Source organism: Geotrypetes seraphini, chromosome 14, assembly GCF_902459505.1.
Source record: "Geotrypetes seraphini chromosome 14, aGeoSer1.1, whole genome shotgun sequence".
Lineage (NCBI taxonomy): Eukaryota > Metazoa > Chordata > Amphibia > Gymnophiona > Dermophiidae > Geotrypetes > Geotrypetes seraphini.
The window spans coordinates 40,075,356-40,097,973 of NC_047097.1; the positions used below are offsets into that span (position 1 = coordinate 40,075,356).

Genomic DNA, 22,618 nt, shown 5'->3' on the forward strand with positions numbered 1-22,618 from the left:
AATATGTCATTCTGAAAATTGTAGCTGTATAGTGGCTAGAAATAGCCTTTGAAAGTTGTAGTGAATTTATACTGTTGTCGGTTTGCACAGACCATTCCATTATAGTAAATGTAGATTTGTCTAATTCTAGAAATGTAGTATGTGCTGGGCTTGCAGCAAATATTTATGGGACAACTAAGTACAAGCTTAATGAACAGGTAGAATTTGAATAAAATACCCAATTAAGATGGCACCGAGAATTTGTTCACATAGAGGAGGAAGAGGAGGCTGCTATGATTGTTCTTTTTTTACCCTAGAATTCACAGAAAATTCGTGAAACTAACAGAGACCGCGGTAGCAGTTGGATATTCATCCAATTGCAGATCTTGCATGGACTGATGAATCTCCACTTAATAGAGTGAATCAAAATATTACAACAAAATATGATCACATCACATCTAAAATTCTCTTCTCAGACCAAGCTACCAGATGTGCCAATTTCTGAAACCCCAGGCAACATATGAAGAGAAAAACGGAGTTATTTTACTATCTATAATGTGGCTTGCATTTGCATCTCTTTTCTATGTACCACAGGTTAATCTGACTAATTCTGCATTATGGCACTTACATTACTGCTCTTTAACATCTATTACAGGGCAAATAATGTGGGTTAATGCTAAAATGCAGCTTGATAACCCCCCTCCCCCCCAAGTGAGCTGGGTGTTGCTGGCTCAGATTTTAAATGGTTTGCTGAGTTTTAACAAATAGAAATCTGGAAGCCCAATACTGAAACACAGGAGGCAGCCTGGCTTCCTCCCGTCGTTGGTGGCAATCCCAGACATTCAAAGCAAAGGTTAGCGGCTCACACTTAGCTGGTGGGTTTATCTGGCTGTATGCTTTAGCCAGTTAGCTGATGACAATCAGTGGTGACAGGCTATGTCATGTGACATACTGAATACATGAAAAGTCCATAGTCTGTCATTGAGAAAGACATAGGGGAAGCGACTGCTTACTCTGGATCGGTAGCATGGAATATTGCTACTCCTTGGATTTTGGCCAGGTACTAGTGACCTGGATTGGCCACCGTGAGAATGGGCTACTGGGCTTGATGGACCATTGGTCTGACCCAGTAAGGCTATTCTTATGTTCTTATAGCCAACCAAACTAGACTTAGCCAGCCAGGAGCCATTCCCGGCCAGCTAACTTCCACAGAGTATTAGGGAGTGGAGGTGAAATGGAAGGTTGAAGTGTCTAACCAAAGGAGAATGCACTGTGAAGTTCCTCAGGGCTCCCATCTTCCTCTGATTTTATTTAATTATTTTCTGAGTTTATTTGGTAGTATTTTAAGTTTTTGTAAACCGTGTCGAGCTCCATAATCATGGAGATGATGCGGTATATAAACTTAAGGTTTAGATTAGATTAGATTAGTCTGTGAAAAATGTGCATCTCATTTTTTTCATATGTGGATGATAATGCTACTTCAGGTCCCTTATATCATACCCTGTTATGTACTGTTTCTCATTAGTAGAGATCTGGATGGTTAGGAATTATTTAAAAATTGACCCAGAGAAAATGAGAATCGTGTCTGCAGGGACACATAAGGCCATTTCCGTCATTAACCATGCCTACAGTGGCTGAAGGGGCCATTAGTTAGGTGCCATCGACTCATGCTAGAGTCTTAGCGACTTGATGAAATACAGATCTAAAAAGAGACTGGTTTTGTGCTAGTTCGGTAAGGTCCTCCAGGGTCATCCCCATGGTTTTTTTCAGCTTGTCCAGCAATCTGATTGTAGGTTGCCCTCTTTGCCTGGTTCCTTTGATCTTCCCAAACACAATGACCTTCTCCAATGATCTTTCTGTTCTGACAGTGTAATCAAAATAAAACAATCATAACGTTATCATTTGGGCTTTGAGTGATATAGTCGGTTTGATCTCTTCCAGATTTGATTTGTTAGTTCTTTTGGTGGTCCACAGCACACAAGATCCTTCTCCAGCACCAAAGATCAAATGAATCGATCATCGATTGAACCGTAGACATCGTATATCTCGATTTCCAAAAAGCCTTCGACAAGGTACCTACTGAGGAAACTGTGGAGCCAAGAGGTGGTAGGGGATGTGCACAGATGGATCAGAAATTGGCTGGCGGACAGGAAACAGAGGGTAGGAGTAAAAGGGCACTACTCGGACTGGAAAGGGGTCACAAGTGGGGTCCCACAGGGGTCAGTGTTGGGACCGCTGCTGTTCAATATATTCATAAATGACCTGGAAATAGGGACAAAGTGCGAAGTTATAAAATTTGCGGACAACACAAAACTCTCCAGTAGAGTCAGGACTGTTGAGGAATGCAAAGAATTACAAGGAGACCTGAACAAACTGAGTGACTGGGCAAAAAGATGGCAGATGAGCTTCAATGTAGAGAAATGTAAAGTCTTGCATGTGGGGAAGGGGAACCCAATGTACAGCTATACAATGGGAGGAAGGGTACTGGGGGAAGGCTGCCTAGAAAAAGACCTGGGGGTTTTGGTGGACAAAACAATGAAGCCGGCGGCGCAATGTGCAGCAGCCTCAAAGAAAGCGAACAGAATGTTGGGCATAATCAAAAAGGGTATTACTACCAGAACGAAGGAGGTTATTCTACCACTGTATCAAGCGATGGTGCGCCTACATCTGGAGTACTGTGTCCAATACTGATTGCCCTACCTTAAGAAGGATATGGCGACACTCAAGAGGGTCCAGAGAAGAGCGACAAGGATGATTAAGGGCATGGAAAACCTTTCATATGCTGAAAGGTTGGAGAAGCTGGGGCTCTTTACCCTAGAGAAGCGGAGACTTAGAGGGAACATGATAGAGACTTATAAAATCATGAAAGGCATAGAGAAGGTGGAGAAGGACAGATTCTTCAGACTAACAGGGCCAACAAAAACAAGAGGGCATTCAGAAAAATTGAAGGGAGACAGATTCAAAACGAATGCTAGGAAGTTCTTCTTCACTCAGAGGGTGGTGGACACCTGGAATGCGCTCCCAGTGGAGGTGATAGGGCAAAGTACAATATTGGGCTTCAAACATGGATTGGATGACTTCCTGAAGGAGAAGGGTACAGATAGAGGGTACAGATAGAGGGTAACTATACAGGTACTAATGAATAGGGAATAAATAATTTAGGTAAGGACTTTACAGGTCACGAACCTGGGGGCTGCTGCGGGAGCAGACTGCTGGGCACGATGGACCCCTGGTCTGACCCGGCAGAGGCAATGCTTATGTTCTTATGTTCTTTCTGTCTTGTTTCCATAGTGTCCAGCATCTGCATCTGTAATTGACCACTGAGAAAATGAGTGCTTGGCCAAGTTTGATCTTTGTTAGGAGTGTTATTTCCTTGCCTTTGAATACTTTCCCCCTCTTTTACTAAGGTGTGCTAATCGATTAGTGCGCGCTAATCGAATTAGCGTGCGCTAAACGCTAACGCATCCATAGACTAACATGCATGCGTTAGCATTTAGCGCATGCTAAATCGATTAGTGTGCGCTAATCTGTTAGCGCACCTTAGTAAAAGAGGGCCTTTGTCAAGAGCCTTCATTGAAGAGCAACCCAGTGCTATTCTGTGGAGTACCGTATTTTCACTCATATACTGCGCACCCGTGTAAAACGCGCACACGGGTATAGCGCGCAGGAAACTGTAATTTATGTAAATACATTTTTATATACCGCACACACCCGTATACCGCGCATGCCACCCCGACTCTCCCGTCGCCACCCGACTCTCCATTCGCCCGCCCCGACTCTCCTCTGGCCACCCCGACTCTCCTTTAGCCCGCCCCGACTCTCCTCTCCCTCTTGAAGTCCTGTCCCCACCCTGAAAGCCTGATGCCCCCCCGACGTCTGATTCACCCCCCCGCAGGACCGCTCGCTCCCCCACCCCAAAGGACCGCTCGCTCACACTCGCACCTGCACCCCCACCCCAAAGGACCGCTCGCACGCACTCGCACCCGCACCCCCACCCCGAAGGACCGCTCGCACCCCCACAGCCTCCCAACCCCCCCCATCATGTAGAAGCTCCTACCGTTGTCCTGCTGCTTCCTCTGCCGGTGGTCCCGGCCCTTCTGTGAGCCCTGCGTCTGCGCTGCTTCCTCTTCCGGCGGTCCCGCCTTTTCTCTGACATCAGAGAAAGGGTGGGACCGCCGGAAGAGGAAGCAGCACAGACGCAGGGCTCACAGAAGGGCCGGGACCGCCGGAAGAGGAAGCAGCAGGACAACGGTAGGAGCTTCTACATGATGGGGGGGGTTGGGAGGCTGTGGGGGTGCGAGCGGTCCTTCGGGGTGGGGGTGCAGGTGCGTGCGAGCGGTCCTTCGGGGTGGGGGTGCGGGTGCGTGCGAGCGGTCCTGCGGGATGAATCGGACATCGGGGGGGGGAACTATGTAAAAAAAAGTTGTAAAACGCGCTCACGCGTATAACACGCATGGTTATGCACGGTTTGTAAAATTGTGTATAACGCGCGTGTTATATGCGTGAAAATACGGTATTTATTCCCTGCTAGTTGCTAGGAGATTGAAATCCTTTACGATTTCTATTCTATCACCTTCAAGCTCAAAATCTTTATCATTTTACATTTTCATGATCTTTGTTTTGTTTATGTTCAGTTCTAATACCATGTTATGCTTTTTGGCTTTGACTTTTCTCAGTAGATACAGCATGTCTTCTTTGCTGCTGGTGATGAGCCTTGTATTATTTGCATAATGCAGGTTGTTTATATTTCGGCCACCAACTTTGAAACCAATGCTTTCTTCTTCAAAATTTGCTTTTCTGAAGATGGCTTTGCCATAAAGGTTTAACAGGTAAGGTGATAAGATCTATACTTGCCTGCTACCACATTTTATTGGAAACCAATCAGTGTTGCCATATTCTATTCTCACTGCAGCTTCTTGATTTTTTTAGAGGCTCTTTATCAGCTGAGTTATGTATTTAAGTATTTCCATTTGTGCTAGAGTTCTCCATAGTTTATCATGATCCACACAGTCAAAAGCTTTGCTGTAGTCGATGATGCAAAAGTATAGGGGCTTTTGATATTGTTTGCTCTTCTCCAATATCCATCTCACATTGGTAATAATGTCTCTTGTTCCTTGACCTTTTCTGAAAACAGCTTGAACTTTGGGTAATTCTTGTTCAACATATGATTGTAGCCTTCATTGTATTATTTTCAGCACTATTTTGCTGGCATGTGGAATTAATGCAATCATTCTGTAATTGTTACAGTCCTTGGTGTTACCTTTCTTGGGTATAGGTATGAACAATGATCTTCTTCAATTGGTTGGCCATGTTTTTTCCTTTCAAACCTGTTGACACAGTCAGTTGAGGGCCCATGAAAGCACCTTCTGAGCCTTTAATTCAATTGGAATACCATTGATACCAGGTGGCTTGTTTTTTGACAAAGCTTTAATTGCTGCTATGACTTCTTCTTTTAGGTCAAAACATGTTTTTATTGATGACAAACCAAAACCAAGCAAACAAACTCCAAAACCACACCATAAAAACACAGAACAGATGTAACATGTGAGGAGTAATATACAGTGAATAGGCAGTCATGAAAAATTATCAAGCGTAATGTTCCTCCCCACCCTGCAGCACCTCCCCGACCCCCCCAACCCCAACCCACAAGAGAAGAGACCCCCCCATCAAACGCAGTGAATAGGAACAGCCAAATAGAAACAGCAGATAATAATTCCCCCAAACCCAAGAACAAGTAGGAAGGAAATAGCTTCCCTACACGATCCCCAACCCCAACCTCTCAAGTATAAAGAAACCAGCAGGCACACTCGTCAGAGAGCTGTACTCTGATACTTTCTGACAATCAGCGAGCGAAGGCCTCCCTCTCCCCAAACAAGAAAAACCAATGGTCCCCTCTAGAAGGTATGACTTCTTCTTTTAAAATATCTGGTTCTTCTTCAGCGTCAGCTTCCTGTTCAATTTCCCCAATGTTATCCTCGTTGCCTTTTTTGTATAGATTTTCCGTATATTCTTTCCATCTCTTTTTAATGCTTTCTGGATCATCCAATATCATTCCATTGGCATCTTTAAGCATTCCCGATTGGGGCTGGAATTTCTGCCACAATCTCTTAACCTCCTGATATGCTAAACTGGTCTTTCTGTTTACATGTTCTGATTCAATTTTTTGACAAATATTCTTTAGACTAAGAGACTAGGCATCAAAATGGCAGATGACATTTAATGTGAGCAAGTGCAAAGTCATGCATGTGGGAAAATACAACCCAAACTATAGCTAGGTGATGCAAGGTTGTATGTTAAGAGTAACCGCCCAGGAAAAAGATCTAGGAGTCATTGTTGAGGGTACATTGTTCAGTGTGCAGCGGTGGCTAAGAAATCAAATAGAATATTAGGATTTATCAGAAAAGGAATGGAAAACAAAGATGAGAATGTTATAATGCCCTTGCATCACTCTGTGGGGCAGCTGCATCTCAAATACTGTGTGTAATGCTGGATGACACACTTCAAAAAAGATACAGCGGAATTAGAAATGATACAGAGAAGGGTGACAAAAATGATAAAAGGGTTGGGACAACTTCCCTATGAGGAAAGACTAAAGTGACTAAGAGTCTTCAGCCTGGAGAAGAGATGGCTCATGGGAGATATGTTAGAGGTCTATAAAATACTGAGTGCAGTGAATGGGTAGATGTGAATTGCTTGTTTATTCTTTCCAAAAATACTAGGACTAGGGGGCCTGCAAATGAAGCTGATAATTAGTAGATTTAAAACAAACCAGAGAACATATTTCTTCACTCAACATGTAATTAAACTTTGGAATTTGTTGCCAGTGAATTTGGTGAAAGCAGTTAAGTTAGCAGAGTCCATAAGTCATTATTAAGAAAAGTCCATAAGTCATTATTAAGATGGATGTGGAGACAATTACATTACATTACATTAGTGATTTTTTTATTCCGCTTGTACCTTGCGGTTCAAAGCGGATTACATAAGAAGAGAACTGGACATTTCCAGGATGGTACATGACAATAGAGAATACAGTTTGAGGAAAGAGACTTAATAACAGAATGATAGTAAAGACTTAATAACATCGGAAGATGTTTTGGACGGCAGTGTTTTGGTTTCTTGGGGGATGGGGTGAGGGAGGTTAGGTAGATTGTATATGCTTTTTGAACAGCAGTGTTTTGATTTCTTTACGGAATGTCTTGAGGTCTGATGTTGTGGTTAACAATCTGGTGATGGAAGGTTCGAGTTTTGCAGCATGTGTTGCCAGGAGGCTATCATAAAGCTTTTTGCGGTGCAGTATAAAATCTATTTTACTCTTTGAGATCTTGCCAGGTACTTGTGACCTGGGATGACCATTGTTAGAAACAGGATACTGTACGGCAACTCTTATGTTCTTATGAGAATTGATCTACTCAAGAGTGTGCAAACTAAGACTGATCAAGCAAGTATGGCCACTTATCCAACAGGCTAAAGTCCTTCTATTAAAATTAAACTCAGATCAGTCTGAAAAAATACCTGGTTCAAGTTTGACTTTGGATTGTCCATATGTCTCTGACTACCTGTGCCTGCTAAAACATCCCTTCATTATGAGTACTCCAGAAGCACAAGATGTCCCTAAGTTCTCTCTTGAAAAACACTGGCTCTTGTTTTCTTGGCCTGCTATTGTGGGGAAATGCTATCTTTGAGGAAACCATTCTTTATTCTAAGTTTGGTGATCCTTCATATTTATCCTAACAATCTAGACTCTGTCCCATTTTCCTTAAATCTAGACTATTTGGAGGTAATTTTATAAACAAATTTTCATGCACATATGCCTGTTTACTCATGTAAAAGACTTCTTATACAATTACCTCGTGTACAAGTGCATATGGTAAAGTTAGGCCTGTGGCTATAAATGACTTTAGAGTAGACATATTCAAGGAACAGTTTAAATAGAGCACGTGTACAAATGTGATTTAGATGCATATGTTATGTGCCTAATTTTTGCACTAGCAATTATGCCTACTTGGGAGGAGGCACACAAGTATCCACTGCTTTAATCTAGCCATTATTTCTGCAGGACTTGTTCTACTATTTTATAACGACACATGAGGCATGTGTTGTTATACTCATAAATCAGGTAAAAAATAGACAAATTCTTTACCTCCAAACCTAGGTGAACGGTTGTAAAATTATTCTCATTATGTAAAAGAGGCAAGGAACATTTCAATGTTTTCACAATCCTGAAGCATTTTGAAGACAGCAATACATTTTATGTAACATGCTTAAAGATTTCAAGAAGAGCATTTTATTCAGTTTTATGAAAATGTAACATGTACGAGTTCTTACACATATCTGTCATAGAGCACGAATGACTGCAGTAATCTGCAGCTGTCCTTTAATGGACTACCATAGGCTTGCCAGAACAATTTTATGACTCTGCACACAGATGGCATAACTATCTGCTGCAATTCAAAATCTGGTACTCATTACACTTTTATTCCCATAGAGTAGGCCATTAAAACAAACCCTTTTTTTTCTGGAAGTTTGAAAGCAAATAACATACTTTAAATTTAAGATGCAGGGTTATGAATGGCATCTGTCCAGATCTGAAGATCATTTTAATTAGAGTAATAAGCCTCTACACATATTCTCTCTGTGAAAAAAAAAAATGCAATAGGAAATGATTGACCTAGCTGGTTGTTTGTCTAAGCACAGAGGTGATGTGGGTAAAGATGTTGCGTGTGTTGCTTAGCATAGCATGTTGCACATGGGAATTATGTCATCCAAAGGAACCACAGAATTTTCAACTGACTATAAATAGAAAATTTGCAAGAAAGGGAGAAAAGTCATCGAGTCAGTAGGAAGACTGCAGGAAATTTGGGAGTAAAAGGAAAGCAGATATTCTATAGCTATTACTGGTGTTCAACATAATTGAAATCAAGTGGCACTGTTCAAGCTAGTTTTTGGAAAAAAGGCAAAGACTGTGGATTATAATGTTCTTGAAATGATCTTTATTGAGATGATAAAAGCAAGTTCATCCACTATCCACTATAAGGAGCAGCTGACCCAACACGGTCTGTGTTTCGGCCATGTTACTTTTGGAGTAAGGTGTTATCATTTGAATTCTTACCCACTTCTTTACATTTATCGAGTGGACCCCTGAGGAAGGCTTGTGGAAGCTGAAACACGGACCTTGTAGGGCCTGCTGCTACCAATTGGGTCAACTGCTCCTTAGGGAAAATGATTGTAAAACCGCTTAGATAACCTTGATAGGCGGTATATAAAATCCTAATAAAACTTGAAACTTGAAACTAATAGTGGATTGTAGATGGACTTGCTTTTATCATCTCAATAAAGATCATTTCAAGAACATTGCATTCCACAGTCTTTGCCTTATTTTGGAACTCCTTTTATTCCTGTGGAACCTTTGGGCTTTTGTTGTTTGTCGTTCAAGCTAGTTTTTGAAAACCAAAGCAATGGTAGCTACTGTCATTATCTTTCTACTCATTTTACCATATCCCAGCAATCCTACTGTTTAAAATACAGGAATAGAGAAAGGTTATTCTATTATGGGAATGGGACTTGATATACCACTTTTCTGTTGTTACAATCAAATTGATTTACATATTGTATACAGATATTTATTTTGTACTTGTGAGGGTTAAGTGACTTTCCCAAAAGCATCAGGAGCTGCAGTGGGAATCTAACCCAATTCTCCAGGTTCTCAGACTGCTGCACTAACCATTAGGTTATTAAAACATTTGGGGTCTATTTACTAAAGAGTGGTAAGATTCTACAGTTAATGAGTGTTAAAAGGAAAAGTTAACTTGTGGTATCTGTAAACATTTCATGATGGCTGATTGGGGCACCTCCAATACTTTGGTAAAGGCAGTTGTTCCACTGGGGTTGGACAATGGTTATAATTGTTTTGCTAATGTTAAATACAGTTAGCTACACCTCTGGAGGTGTAGTTAGCTGTTCTGTATTCTCCCTTGCATTCTATATAGGCACCCGAATTTGGGCATGAATTCCAGATGTGCATGCAAACAATTTCGTTAATCAATTACTGAGGTTAACTGGAGTTAATTGGCACTTAATTGTCACCAATTTAAATTTGTGCACATCTGTTTCCTAGTTGCTAATCTATAACATCCGTGTCTAGATTTCATAGTACACAACTCAAGAGGGCAGGGATGTTCCTCAGCCTTTGATCTGATGAATCATTCCAGTCTGCCCACCAGACTGCAAGATGTCAGGATAATTCATAACTCATGGATATGGTTTCACTCTTACCTTTCATTTAGCAGGATGACAACCCCTCCCCTCCCTTTTCACCTGGCTATGGGGTGCCACAGGGCTCTCTGCTGGCGCCAATCCTTTTAAATATTGCCTTTGCCCTACTAGCTGCTCTGATGCAGTCATTAGGTCTGACAACTTATTTATGCCAACGACATTCAAGTCCTTGGGGTTATAAAACCTAGGGTTCCCTACGATTTTGTTGCCCTGAACTCTGAGCTCTTAACTAGAGCCACCTGAATTTGTCTGTAGCTCTTACATACATTTACATCCATACTCCTCTTTTTCAATATTGGCTGGATTATTGCCTCTTTTAAAAAGAATTGGAAATTTCCCTTCTTGAAATGGCAAGTTGCGTGGGCAGAGTGTCACTAGAGTAGCTACTGGGATTCATGCTCAGGAGAAATATAATAAGCCTATCCTGAGATAAAGGATAGGCATCTGAAGAAAACAACAGGAACTGTAGCCAAGAACCCAGGGGTTTGCCTGCCACTTTGTCTACAAGATCAACCAAATATTTTCCCTTAATAAGTTACACCGTAGCTCGCAGAGTTTCTCAAAGTTGTCACTTTACAGTGAAAATAGATAAAAGCATTAGCTTTCTGCAAATTCAATTGCTCATCTTCCCCAAGTGGCTCCTCAACTGAAGCACAACTGTTCTTAGAGAATGAATAATATGAAAGAGATCCTAACTCATATTACTTTAAAAAGATAATTGGTCGAGGAATGTAATTTTTTTCCAGTCAGGTCCTTAAAGAATTTTATACTTATATACAGTACAATCTTCCTCTGATTGTGTAAGAGATGTGGAGGGGCATTTTTGATAGGTTGTCTAAGTCCAACTTTGGATGTTTTGAGAAAAAAGTCCAAAAATCCGGTGGAGAAAATATCTATTTTCAAACCTGCAAGACATCTATCTTTTAAAAATTTATTCCCGAACCCAAAATGTGAATCTTCCCCCAACTTTTTCTTCATCTAAATCTAGAGTTCCAGGAGTTGTAAAGACTAAAAGGAAAAAGGAGGATCTACTGCTTAATTTTAAACCACTTTTACAGCAATTGAAAATTTCCCCTGCTCATCTCACCAAACAGAGTGATGATGGCTATAGAAAAGAAGAGGCATCATCACGCCTGTATAGATCAATGAAAGATGCAACTAAGCAATCCTACCACTGATAAGAAACCTTCATTACGTACTGCAGACCTTGAAGAGCAGATCAGTCGCCTTTTTCTTGCACAATCAGGGAGCTCTTCCACTTCTACTGCACTTAGTTGTACTCCTTCACCAGATTAAGCATGTGAGGATTGGAAAACTAGATGTAAATCTCCTGTACCCAAACTGATTACTACAACAGATGATTAAGCTGCAGCACCTAGGAAGGCAGAGAAGCTTGAATACTCTCCTTGTTCACGTGATATGTCTGTCCATAAAGAAACTGCTGGGAAGAGGTCGGAAGATGCAGACCAAATCAAAGTGCTTGCAAAATCTTGTAGACAATCTACAAACAAAAAGCCATGGATCGCCTTTAATGTTCAGAAAGCAGGACAAGAGTATGAAGAAGATAAAGGACCAGAGCAGATGCTTATGGAATAATGCAGCTGTGGATGCCATTTCAATAATTTGTCAATAACAATGATTAATTAAAATCTGTTCTGCAAACTTTTAAGGAACATGTCATCACAATACTTCTTTCCATTAACTGCACAAAATACCTGGTCTACTTGCTCTGAAATAATTTTTGCTACTAGGGGACCCCTTTCAAATTGTAAATTGTCATGTCAGCACAATTTTCCATTCACAGGTAGTCCAGAAATAAAATGTCCAGCATTATGTAAAAAAAAAAAAAAATCAGGTGGAGAAAATATCTATTTTCAAACCTGCAAGACATCTATCTTAAAAAAAAAAAAAAAATGGCCCAGCCTAGACACTTTGTCCAGCTAGCCATCTTTTCTTTTTTTTTTTTTAAATGGGCTAGCTAGACGTTTAGGGGCTCATAATAAAAAAAACAAGCCATCCAAAAAGGGGCCTAAATTGGTACTCGGACGATCAAAAAGCTACAGCGTGCGTTAGCCGAAAAATTACCGCCTGCTTATAAGGAAGCCGGTAGTGGCAAGCGCATGCTAAAACCACTAGTGCACCTTGGTAAAGAAGCCCTAAGTTTTTGGGAGAATCACATTTAGCAGCATCTAAATCATGCTCCGCCCATAGAAATTCCCACTTAGGTGTTAGGCATCACCAAGCGCCATGCAATAGACTTAGAGGGGATATGATAGAGACTTACAAGATTATGAAGGGCATAGAGAGAGTAGAGAGGGACAGATTCTTCAAACTTTCGAAAAATAAAAGAACAAGAGGGCATTCGGAAAAGTTGAAAGAGGACAGATTCAAAACAAATGCTAGGAAGTTCTTCTTTACCCAACGTGTGGTGGAAACCTGGAATGCGCTTCCAGAGGACGTAATAGGGCAGAGCACGGTACTGGGGTTCAAGAAAGGATTGGACAATTTCCTGCTGGAAAAGGGGATAGAGGAGTATAGATAGAGGATTACTGCACAGGTCCTGGACCTGTTGGGCCGCCGCGTGAGCGGATTGCTGGGCAAGATGGACCTCAGGTCTGACCCAGTGGAGGCACTGCTTATGTTCTTGTGCTCTTATGTCTTTTACAGAATCTGATAGGCGTCTATTGCCCAATTACATTTTTTTTCCAATTATTGAGGCTATTAAGGGCATTTTGCCAATTAAGTTAGGCGCCTAACTTTAGGCACCCTTTATAGAATCAGCCCCTCACAACCTAAGTGCCACATGGCCCATAGGTGTAAAATGGGATGTGTAGCATTTAGCATGTGCTAAACTTTAGTAAAAGGATCCTTTAGATTGTAAGCCCTTAGGGGAGATGAAATTATCTACTGTACTTGAATATGATTCACCTTGAGCTACTGATGAAAAAGTATGAGCAACATCTAGTTTAAAAAAATAAATAATTAAATGCAAAGGCATGTAAGAGGGATAAGAAAGAAGTTTTTGATGGGTCTTGAACTTGTGAACCAGTCTGAGAACTGATAATTTATTCCTGGGGCCATAGATAAGGTGTTCTAAGTATAGCTGAAACAGCAGAAGGAACTTGGACAGAGGGACCAGTATGCTCCCAGAAAAAAAGTTCTCTGGTATTTTATAAAGGTAATGAGAACACACATCCAGACAGTTAAACCCATTCTTGTTCAATGGTGAATGAGAGGATGTGGATTCTTTTCAGGCTCCAACCTAACACTGAATGTTTGATTCCTCTGTCACACTTAACCATGAACTAATAATGTTCTTCAGCTTCAGCCATCAACTTATCTTTTTCCATTATCCCAAAGAGAGTAAAAAGCTCTTTGTGGCTAGGACCCTTTGTTAGCCGCCATTTTTAACTGAAGTTATTTCTGCAAAGAACTCAAAGGAACAGCCTATTTGAATACTTTCCAAGATGGTTCTCTGTAAAATATGGACTGTGTGGGTTTATTGTTTTCATATGTAATTATATTTTTCTGTTTTATATTGATTCTTGTATGTGATGACTTACAGCCTGTTTTACAAAGCCACGCTAGCGGCTGCCCTGCGCTAACATCCCCGAAGCCCATAGAGATTTAAAGGGCTTCAGGGCTGTTATAGCGCAGCTTTGTAAAAGAGGCAGTTAATTACTTTATTGTTTTATTGTACTCCACTGAGGAATGTATAATTGGATTAGCAGATTATAAATGTTTACATAATGGCAATAAATATTACAGCATACCAAAGGCTTTATTTACATCATAATTTCAATGCACAATGTGCAAAATGTTTGGCAACCTGCTTTTGCAATTCTACTAGCCACTTCAAGTTTTCACATTTACGCATATGTACCGTAATAGAAACATCTGCAAACAATAGAATGAAATTATATTATTAATTCATCATTACAATTCACTCACCATTTGTAAAACATCTGAAGAGACCATCTGCATGCAGCACATTGCTGTAGCCAAAGCACAGACAATGGTGGAGATGATATTCAGAGCACAGACACTGAACAACAGGTCCTATGAAAAGACAAGAGAGCAGGCTGTCAGTTTTTATCTCAAAAGTACAGATGACGGCACTATAAATATTTTCAGCCCAGCTGATAAGAAATACTGTTAATTGTTTTGGGGCTGGGAAGAGTTTAATTAGTTAATCACAGTAAAGCTGCTGCTACACATAACCCATGTCTAACCTCACATCTACAGTAGTAACCCACCATAGCAACATTGCACAATGATGGCAGCAAAATCCAGGTCTGAAATGTAGAGGAAGAGACAGGGGATTAAGCGCTGCTAGTAGGCAGGTTACATGTCTTGAAGCGGTTGGATTTTAGGTGTTATATGATGTTGCAGAAGCTCAACCCATTTATGACACATTTTTTAATGGACAAAGTTTATACTGTATTTCAACTTTGAGTTTACAGGCAAATATTATTTAACTATTGCTACCATGAAGGGGAAATAACTGAAAAAGAAACGTTATTTATTGATTTGGATTTATTTATTGCTTTTTTTAAAGAAATTCACCCAAGGTGATGTGATAACAAGAACAGACATAACCAATAAACAATTTCAGTAGAAAAAATATTCAAATAACAGTTGTACATTGTGGCACAGTATGCTACTTACAACGTTAACACAATGTATATTAAGATATATTGGCGAGCATATGGGTGTAAGCAGAGGTGCAATGCAAGAGAGAGATGAGATAGAAAATAAGAGGACTAACTTGGGGCCCTTTTACTAAAGCTTAGTGCACACTAACAGACATTAGCGCGTGCTACCTGCTGTGCATCCTGTTTTATACCTAGAGGCCACATGGCACTTAGGGGGAATTCTTGAAAGGGCGTTAAGAGTGTTAGTCTGTACAATTGTATTAGTGCACGCTGACCGCTAAAGATGTCCATTATATTCTATGGGTGTCTTTTGTGGTTAGCGTGTGCTAACATGATTGAGGGTACTAACATGTTTAGTGCCCTTTAATGACTATTAGTGCACACTAGTAAATGAGCCTCTTAGTATGATCTCAGCTAGAGGAGGGGTGGATAAGCAAGTCCTGCTCCAGTGTGTGTACAGCCAGTATTAGGCCTTGTGTGTTTGTGATTGTTGTTGTCATGTTCGAGTCCTAGTGACTTGATGAACTACAGATCTAAAAAGAGATTGGTTTTGTGCTAATCCGGTAAGGTCCTTCAGGGTCATCCCCATGGTTTTTTTCAGCATATCCAGCCATCTGATTGCAGGTTGCCTTCTTCGTCTGGTTTCTTCGATCTTCCCAAACATAATGTCCTTCTCCAGTGATCTTTCTCTTCTGATGGTGTGACCAAAATAAGAGTCGTAACTTCATCATTTGAGCTTTGAATGACATACCTGGTTTGATCTCTTCCAAAATCGATTTGTTAGTTCTTCTGGTGGTTCACAGCACACTTAACATCCTTCAAGTTTCAAGTTTATTAGGTGACTTGATTAACCAAAGTTCAAATTAGTCAATCTTCTTTCTGTCTTGTTTCCGTAGTGTCCAGCTTTCGTATCTGTAACTGACCACTGAGAAAATGAGTGCATGGACAAGTCTGGTCATCATTTGGAAGTGTTGCCTCTTTACCTTTGAATACTTTGTTGAAAGCCTTCATTGAAAAGCGACCAAGTGCTATTCTGCGGAGTATTTCCTCCCTGCTAGTTGCTCCTTTGTTTACAAAAGAGCTTCTATCAATCAAAGGTTGTTTATACAAACTACAGTACCTGCACATGTTATCATAATTTAAAACGCTGCGATTGGGTCTACATAAAAAGATCCTACAGTGGCATCTATTGATTCAGATAGTCTAAGGGCCACAAATTGCTAGCCAGCATAGCTAAGTGGTTATGTACTGCAGGGGTGCCCAATACGTCAATCGCGATCGACTGGTAGATCGGGAAGACAATGTGCATCGATCACGGAGCCCATCGTGATAGACTCATGTTGCCGTCCCGATCAGCCTTCCTCTTCCCGACATCCCCCACCGCTGCCCCAAGCTCTCCCTGAAGAAGCGTCGGACCAGTCGGAGAGGAAGTTCTGGGCCAGGCAATTGCTGCCTGGCGGGCCCGGAACTTCCTCTCCGATGTCAGAATTGACGTCAGGGAGCGGAATGCTGGTCAGCGCGATGTTTCTGCAGGGAGAGTTTGGAGCAGCGGTGGCTTGGAGGCCTATTCCCCAATGATGGCGTCGTCGGCAAACCTAGTGGCTTGGGGGAGGGCAGAGAGAAAGAAACAAAGGGGGCAAGCAGGGAGACAGAAAGAAGGGGGGGAGCAGGGAGAAACAGAAAGAAAGGGGGCATGGAGAGAGAAAGAAAGGGAGGCAGGAAGATAGAAAGAAAGAAGGGGGCAGGGAGAAAGAAAGAAAAAGTTGGGGGAGAGAATGAGGTCTGGAGGAGAGAAAGCATACAGGAGGCTGAAAGAAGGGAAGAAATATTGGATGCACAGTTAGAAGAAGAAAGTGCAACCAGAGACTCATGAAATCACCAAACAACAAAGGTAGGAAAAATGATTTTATTTTCAATTTAGTGATCAAAATGTGTCCGTTTTGAGAATTTATATCTGCTGTCTATATTTTACACTATGGCTCCCTTTTACTAAACCACAATAGCGGTTTTTAGCGCAGGGAGCCTATGAGCGTCAAGAGCAGTGCGGTGCATTCAGCACAGCTCCCTGCACTAAAAACTGCTATTGCGGTTTATAGTAAAAAGGGAGAGGGTATATTTGTCTATTTTTGTATGGTTGTTACTGAGGTGACATTGCATAGAGTCATCTGCCTTGACCTCTTTGAAAGAAAACCCAGAATTACATTACATTACATTAGGGATTTCTATTCCGCCATTACCTTGCGGTTCAAGGCGGATTACAAAAGGTTAATTTAAAAAACAGAGTTACAATGATTAGCTAGAGAGGTAAGTTGTAGATCTTAAGAGCATTTAGAGGTCGTGTTGTTATTGCTGCTTCAGGAATTTCTTGAAAAGTGTGGTTTTTATTTCTTTTCTGAACGTCCTATAGTCTGGGGTGGTCATCAGAAGGTTGGAGATCTGGTTGTCCAGCCTTGCGGCTTGAGTGGCTAGGAGGCCGTCGTGTAGTTTTGTTCTTTTTACTTCCTTGATTGGGGGGGTATGAATGGGGAGTGCGTTTTTCTGTGTCTGGTACTGGGTGCTTGGATGAGGCGATTGTTCAGGTATGATGGGCTGTCTCCGTGTAGGGTTTTAAATAATATGCAGTAGAATTTGAATTGGATTCTTTCTTGGATTGGGAGCCAGTGTGAGTTGATGAAGGCTTCAGTGATGTGGTCATGTTTTTTCAATGAGTAGATGAGTCTCATGGGCCCAACCCGACCATGTGTCTCAGGCCGCGCCCCCAGGTGGGACCTAAGGCTCCAGGGCCTATTCTGATTGGCCCACGCGCCTTAGGCCCCACCAGTAGGCGGAGCTTTAGGACGGATGGGCCAATCCGGCCTCATTCCTTCGTTGGCTGCCTGCCGGACAGGCGGGTTTGGCTCCCGTCTGTCCGGCCAACTACCAAAGGTACGGGGAAGGGGGGTGGGGGGGTCGTGGGGGTCGGCCAGGGGGGTCGCGGGTCGGCTGGTGGGGCGGTCGGAGGTTCTGGGGGGGGGGCGGTCGTTGGGGGGGGGGGGGGGTTTGCGTCGAGGGCAGGAGGGCCTGGGATCCCTCCTGCCCGTAATGTAGTGCGGGGTGGGGTTAGGGGGTCGCCGTGGCCAGGAGGGTTTGGGCTCCCTTCTGGCCCAACTACACAAAGGTACGGGGAAGGCGGGTGGGGGTGTCGTGGGGGTCGGCCAGGGGGGTCGCGGGTCGGCTGGGGGACGGGCGGAGGTTCTTGGGGGGGGGGGGCGGTCGTTGGGGGGGGGGGGGTTTGCTTCGAGGGCAGGAGGGCCTGGGATCCCTCCTGCCCGTAATGTAGTGCGGGGTGGGGTTAGGGGGTCGCCGTGGCCAGGAGGGTTTGGGCTCCCTCCTGGCCCGATATTGTTGGGGAGTCGGCGGTCCTTCGGGGTGAGGGTGCGAGTGGTCCTGCCGGGGGGGGGATGTATCGGACGTCGGGGGGGGCATCAGGCTTTCAGGATGGGGACAGACCTTCAAGGGGGGACAGGACTTCAAGGGGGGGACAGTGCACGGAAAGTCAGGGGGGGTGAACGGAGAGTCGGGACAGCGCACGGAAAGTTAGGGCAGTGCACGGAAGTCAGGGGGGGTGAACGGAGAGTCGGGACAGCGCACGGAAAGTCAGGGCAGTGCACGGAAGTCAGGGGGGGTGAACGGAGAGTCGGGACAGCGCACGGAAAGTCAGGGCAGTGCACGGAAGTCAGGGGGGGTGAACGGAGAGTCGGGACAGCGCACGGAAAGTCAGGGCGGGCGAAAGGAGCGTCGGGCATCATGCGCGGTATACCCGTGAGCGCGGTATACAAAAGTTTTTGTACATGTCATTGTGATTTCTGCGCGCTATACCCGTGTGCGCGTTTTACACGGGTGCGCGTTATATCCGCGAAAATACGGTAATTTATTCATTCCATTTTTTAGCACATCCTTCTACAAGAGCCCAGAATGGGTTACAAGTTTAAATGTATAAATAATACATACATAATACAGGTCAGTAATAAGATAGAATGATCAAAGACTTCTAATAATAACAAGATGACTTTAACATATGGGCACAGACTTCTTACAGCAATTGGGCAATTTATCTTAAAAAGCAGGACGATACTACCATATGAGCACTACTACCATATGAGTACATTGACAAGACACCTGAAAAATCAGGTGCAAATATATTCTCAGTCTTTACCATAGGAGCCAACACATTCAAGAGGTTTGCTCAATACTGAGGGTGTTCAAGCACCCACAGAGCTGGCTCTTATGGTCTTTACACAAATTTTCACAAAGAAAGTTATGGGGTATCGTTTTTTTTTTTTTTTAATCTTTATTGATTTTCCAATCTTCAATAGTGCAATACATAAATATATCATATATAATAAGTCAATATAAGCACATTTAACTTTCAAATTTATATAACCAATCATTTTCTCCCCCCACCCACCTATTCAATGATAATTTAATAAAACACAGAAACACAGATGTCCCCAATAACCTTACCCTATTAGCCATATCCTCCAACCTCCCACCCATCCCAAGTGTAAATATTTAAAAATCAAATTAAGACAGAAATAACCCCCCCCCCTTCCCCTGGATGTGTACCAAAATAAACAAAAATTGACTCACAATCAAAAACCTATTATAGTGAGGTGACATAAGATGTCAACGGGCCCCATACCAATTTAAATATATTACCATGCCAAAAACATTCATCCTTTCAAATCTATAACTGGAGCAAAGATTTGCCCACCAGAAAGGAAAATTTAAACGATCATAGTTCTTCCAGTTTTGGGTTTTCATCTGGATGGCTTTCCCAGTCATTATAAGGAAAAGACGGCCTTTATATTGATCCATAGGGGGCTTAACATGTAATAATTTTCAACAAATGACCGCTTCATACGTTAGTGGAATTGATGATTCCAAAATGTTATTAATCCTACCCCTATTGACCTCCAAAAGTTAAGTATCAAAGGACAATAGAACAACAGATGATCCAGTGTCCCAATGTCTAGATGACAGTGCCAGCATCATGTCTTTGAAAAGTTGTGCAATGTATGTGTGGTAAAAACCACCATATAGCTTGCTAACAGAGGTAAAATAATCCATTTATTTGTGAAAATATCTTCAGCTCATGCTGTTCATCCCCTACCTAAATGCATTTCGGAAATGCCACCTGAAAATCCAATGACGGCAGGAGATGTCGATTTTCAGCTAATCTAGTTTACCCTGGGAATGACTTTGAAAATCGTTTTTCTCATACTTTCGATATGCTGTTTATAAATCTAAATTTAATTAAAAGGAAACTGAATTATGAATGTTTGTTAGACTCTGTATAAGTCACCAATCTTCTCTTATAAATAATTTCTGGCTCCGGTATTGTATTCTTCTTTCCCTGTAGCTCTGTGATATACAATTCTCCTTGACAAGAACTGTAAACAATGTGCCCCCTCACTGTGTTGCATGTTTCACTGTTCCAATTATATTTCCAGCAATTAAGATCTCCTGTTGTCATACTCTGAGCCTGCTGGCTGTCTTTTCCCACTGTTTCAACAGTTTTAGTTAACTTTTTATACTGTATTTGATGTCTGGAACAATTACTGTAATATGAACTTTTCTGAGAATTAATATCTGTCCATATTGCTGCTGCAATCATTTCGCAATTATCTCATTTTTCCTTATTAGGGGTAATTTTTATAAAGCAATTTCCACAATAAAACCTGTTTTACAATCAGAAAAAGACCTTTATAAAAGTGTGCAACCGTGCATGAATGACATCATGTTCATATGCACAGAGGCCCTCCAGACACAGTCTTGAGCTTGGGGCCTTCCAAAACCCAAACAAACTGCAGACAAATATCTTCCTACTTAGGGTCATGAGACCAATAATTCTTCACCACATTCATTCCTACCAGAATACCTGGCCTTAGTCACACATGCAGAACACAAGATAAATTCTATGGAAATACAGGACCACAAACTAAGGGCTCCTTTTCTGAAGCCGCGTTAGCGGTTTAATGCGCATAATAGCGTGCGCTAATTTGCTGGCCACATAAACCGCTACCGCCTCCTCGAGCAGGCGGTAGTTTTTCAGCTAGCGTGGGGGTTAGTGCGCGCTAAAAAGTTGCGGGCGATAAAGCTGCTAACGCGGCTTCGTAAAAGGAGCCCTAAAAGTCCTAATATACACATATGAAACCCTAAGATGCCAGACACCAAAGAAATAGAAATAAATGCATTTCTTCCTGAACAGTGCCAAATTTAGACAGCAGATGTAAATTCTGAAAACTGACACATTTCAATAACTAAATTGAAAATAAAATCACTTTTCCTAAGTTTCTTGTCTGGTGATTTTATTTTTCTTCTCATTTTTCCCAGTCTCTGGTTGCACTTCCTTCTGTTTGTGTTCTTAACTCTTGTTTCTCCTTTACTTCCTGCCCTGCAATCATCTTTAAATATGGAAAAAACTGACTTCAGTGAAGTTACTGTCTCCAGAGAGTGATCAAATTTTATATAATATGCTCAGAGATGAAACTCCAAAAGGGGGGTGTATTGCGGTAAGAGTTCGCCGTCCAGTCATTGCAAACTTTATATATATGATCACTCTCTGAGCCTTGAATGAGTTTTATTTATATTTTTTACTTTTTAAATTATTTCATTTCTTCATTTTCTTGGATGCTTTTTAAATATCTTAAATTGCAAATAGGCAAAGGGATCACTGGAATAATTAATGAACACTTCACTTAACTTTTGAAAATGATCTGAGGGGTCCCATCTTTGGCATCAACTTTTAACATTCAGCTTTCTTCCATTTTCTGCTTCCTCCTCAAATCTATCTACTTTTCCATGTCTTCCCTTCCCTTCCTATCCATGTGCACTATCAACTCCCTCTCTCTGCCTTTTCCCACCATCCATGTGTGCCATCTCCTCCATCTTTCTTTTCCCCCATTCCCATTTATCCACAGCATTTCTTCTATCTCTCTTCCCTTCCCTATCTCTCCAGCCCCTGTGCACCATGTCCTCCCTCTCTCTCCCCTTCCCCTCCATCCCTGTGTACCATCTCCTCCCTCTCTTTCCCTATCCCATGGCCTGCCATCTGTCTTCCCCCTCCTATAGTCTGGGATCTTTATCCTCCCCTTCCCACAGTCTGACATCTCTTTCCCCTCTTTCTTTCTCCCCCCTTTGCGGTCTGATATTTCTCTGTCTTTCTCTTCCCCATCTCCGCCTTAGTCTGGAATCTCTCCCTCCTCCTTTCTTTCCTTGGTCTGGCATCTCTCTTTCCCAACCCCCTTCCCCACCCAGTGGTCTGACATCTCTCTCCTTCCTTTCCCTGCCCTCCCATGGTCTGGCATCTCTATCTACCCCTTCCCTTTCTTCCCCTAGAAGTCTGGCATCTTTCCTTTCCTTCCCTCCCCATCCCCATGGTACAGCATCTCTATTACCCTCCCCATGCTTCCCCCCTCTCCCTACCCATGGTATCCAGTGCTTGGTCACCGTTCTTCCCAGTGGTGCTGCTGTATCTCTTTGGGCCACTGGCAGCGTGAGTGAAGTAAACACGCTGTTTTCAGTGATCTCAAAGTCTTCTCTCTGCTACTGCTTCATGCCTATGTGGGGACAGGAAGCAATAGTACAGGAAAAGCTTCTGGGTCGCCAAAGGCAGCATGTCTACTTCACTTACACTGCCGGCACCCGATGTGTTAGAACAGCACCGATGG

At 42.3% G+C, this 22,618-nt stretch overlaps 1 protein-coding gene across 1 annotated transcript in view; it reads right to left on the bottom strand.

Moving 5' to 3' along the window:
* Positions 1 to 22,618, bottom strand: part of FAM189A1 (family with sequence similarity 189 member A1) — a 748,741-nt gene that overhangs the window by 76,604 nt on the left and 649,519 nt on the right. The window contains exon 5 of the mRNA XM_033920182.1: positions 14,203 to 14,310. Coding sequence (XP_033776073.1) covers positions 14,203 to 14,310 — 108 coding nt within the window. The remainder of the gene's footprint in view (positions 1 to 14,202; positions 14,311 to 22,618) is intronic.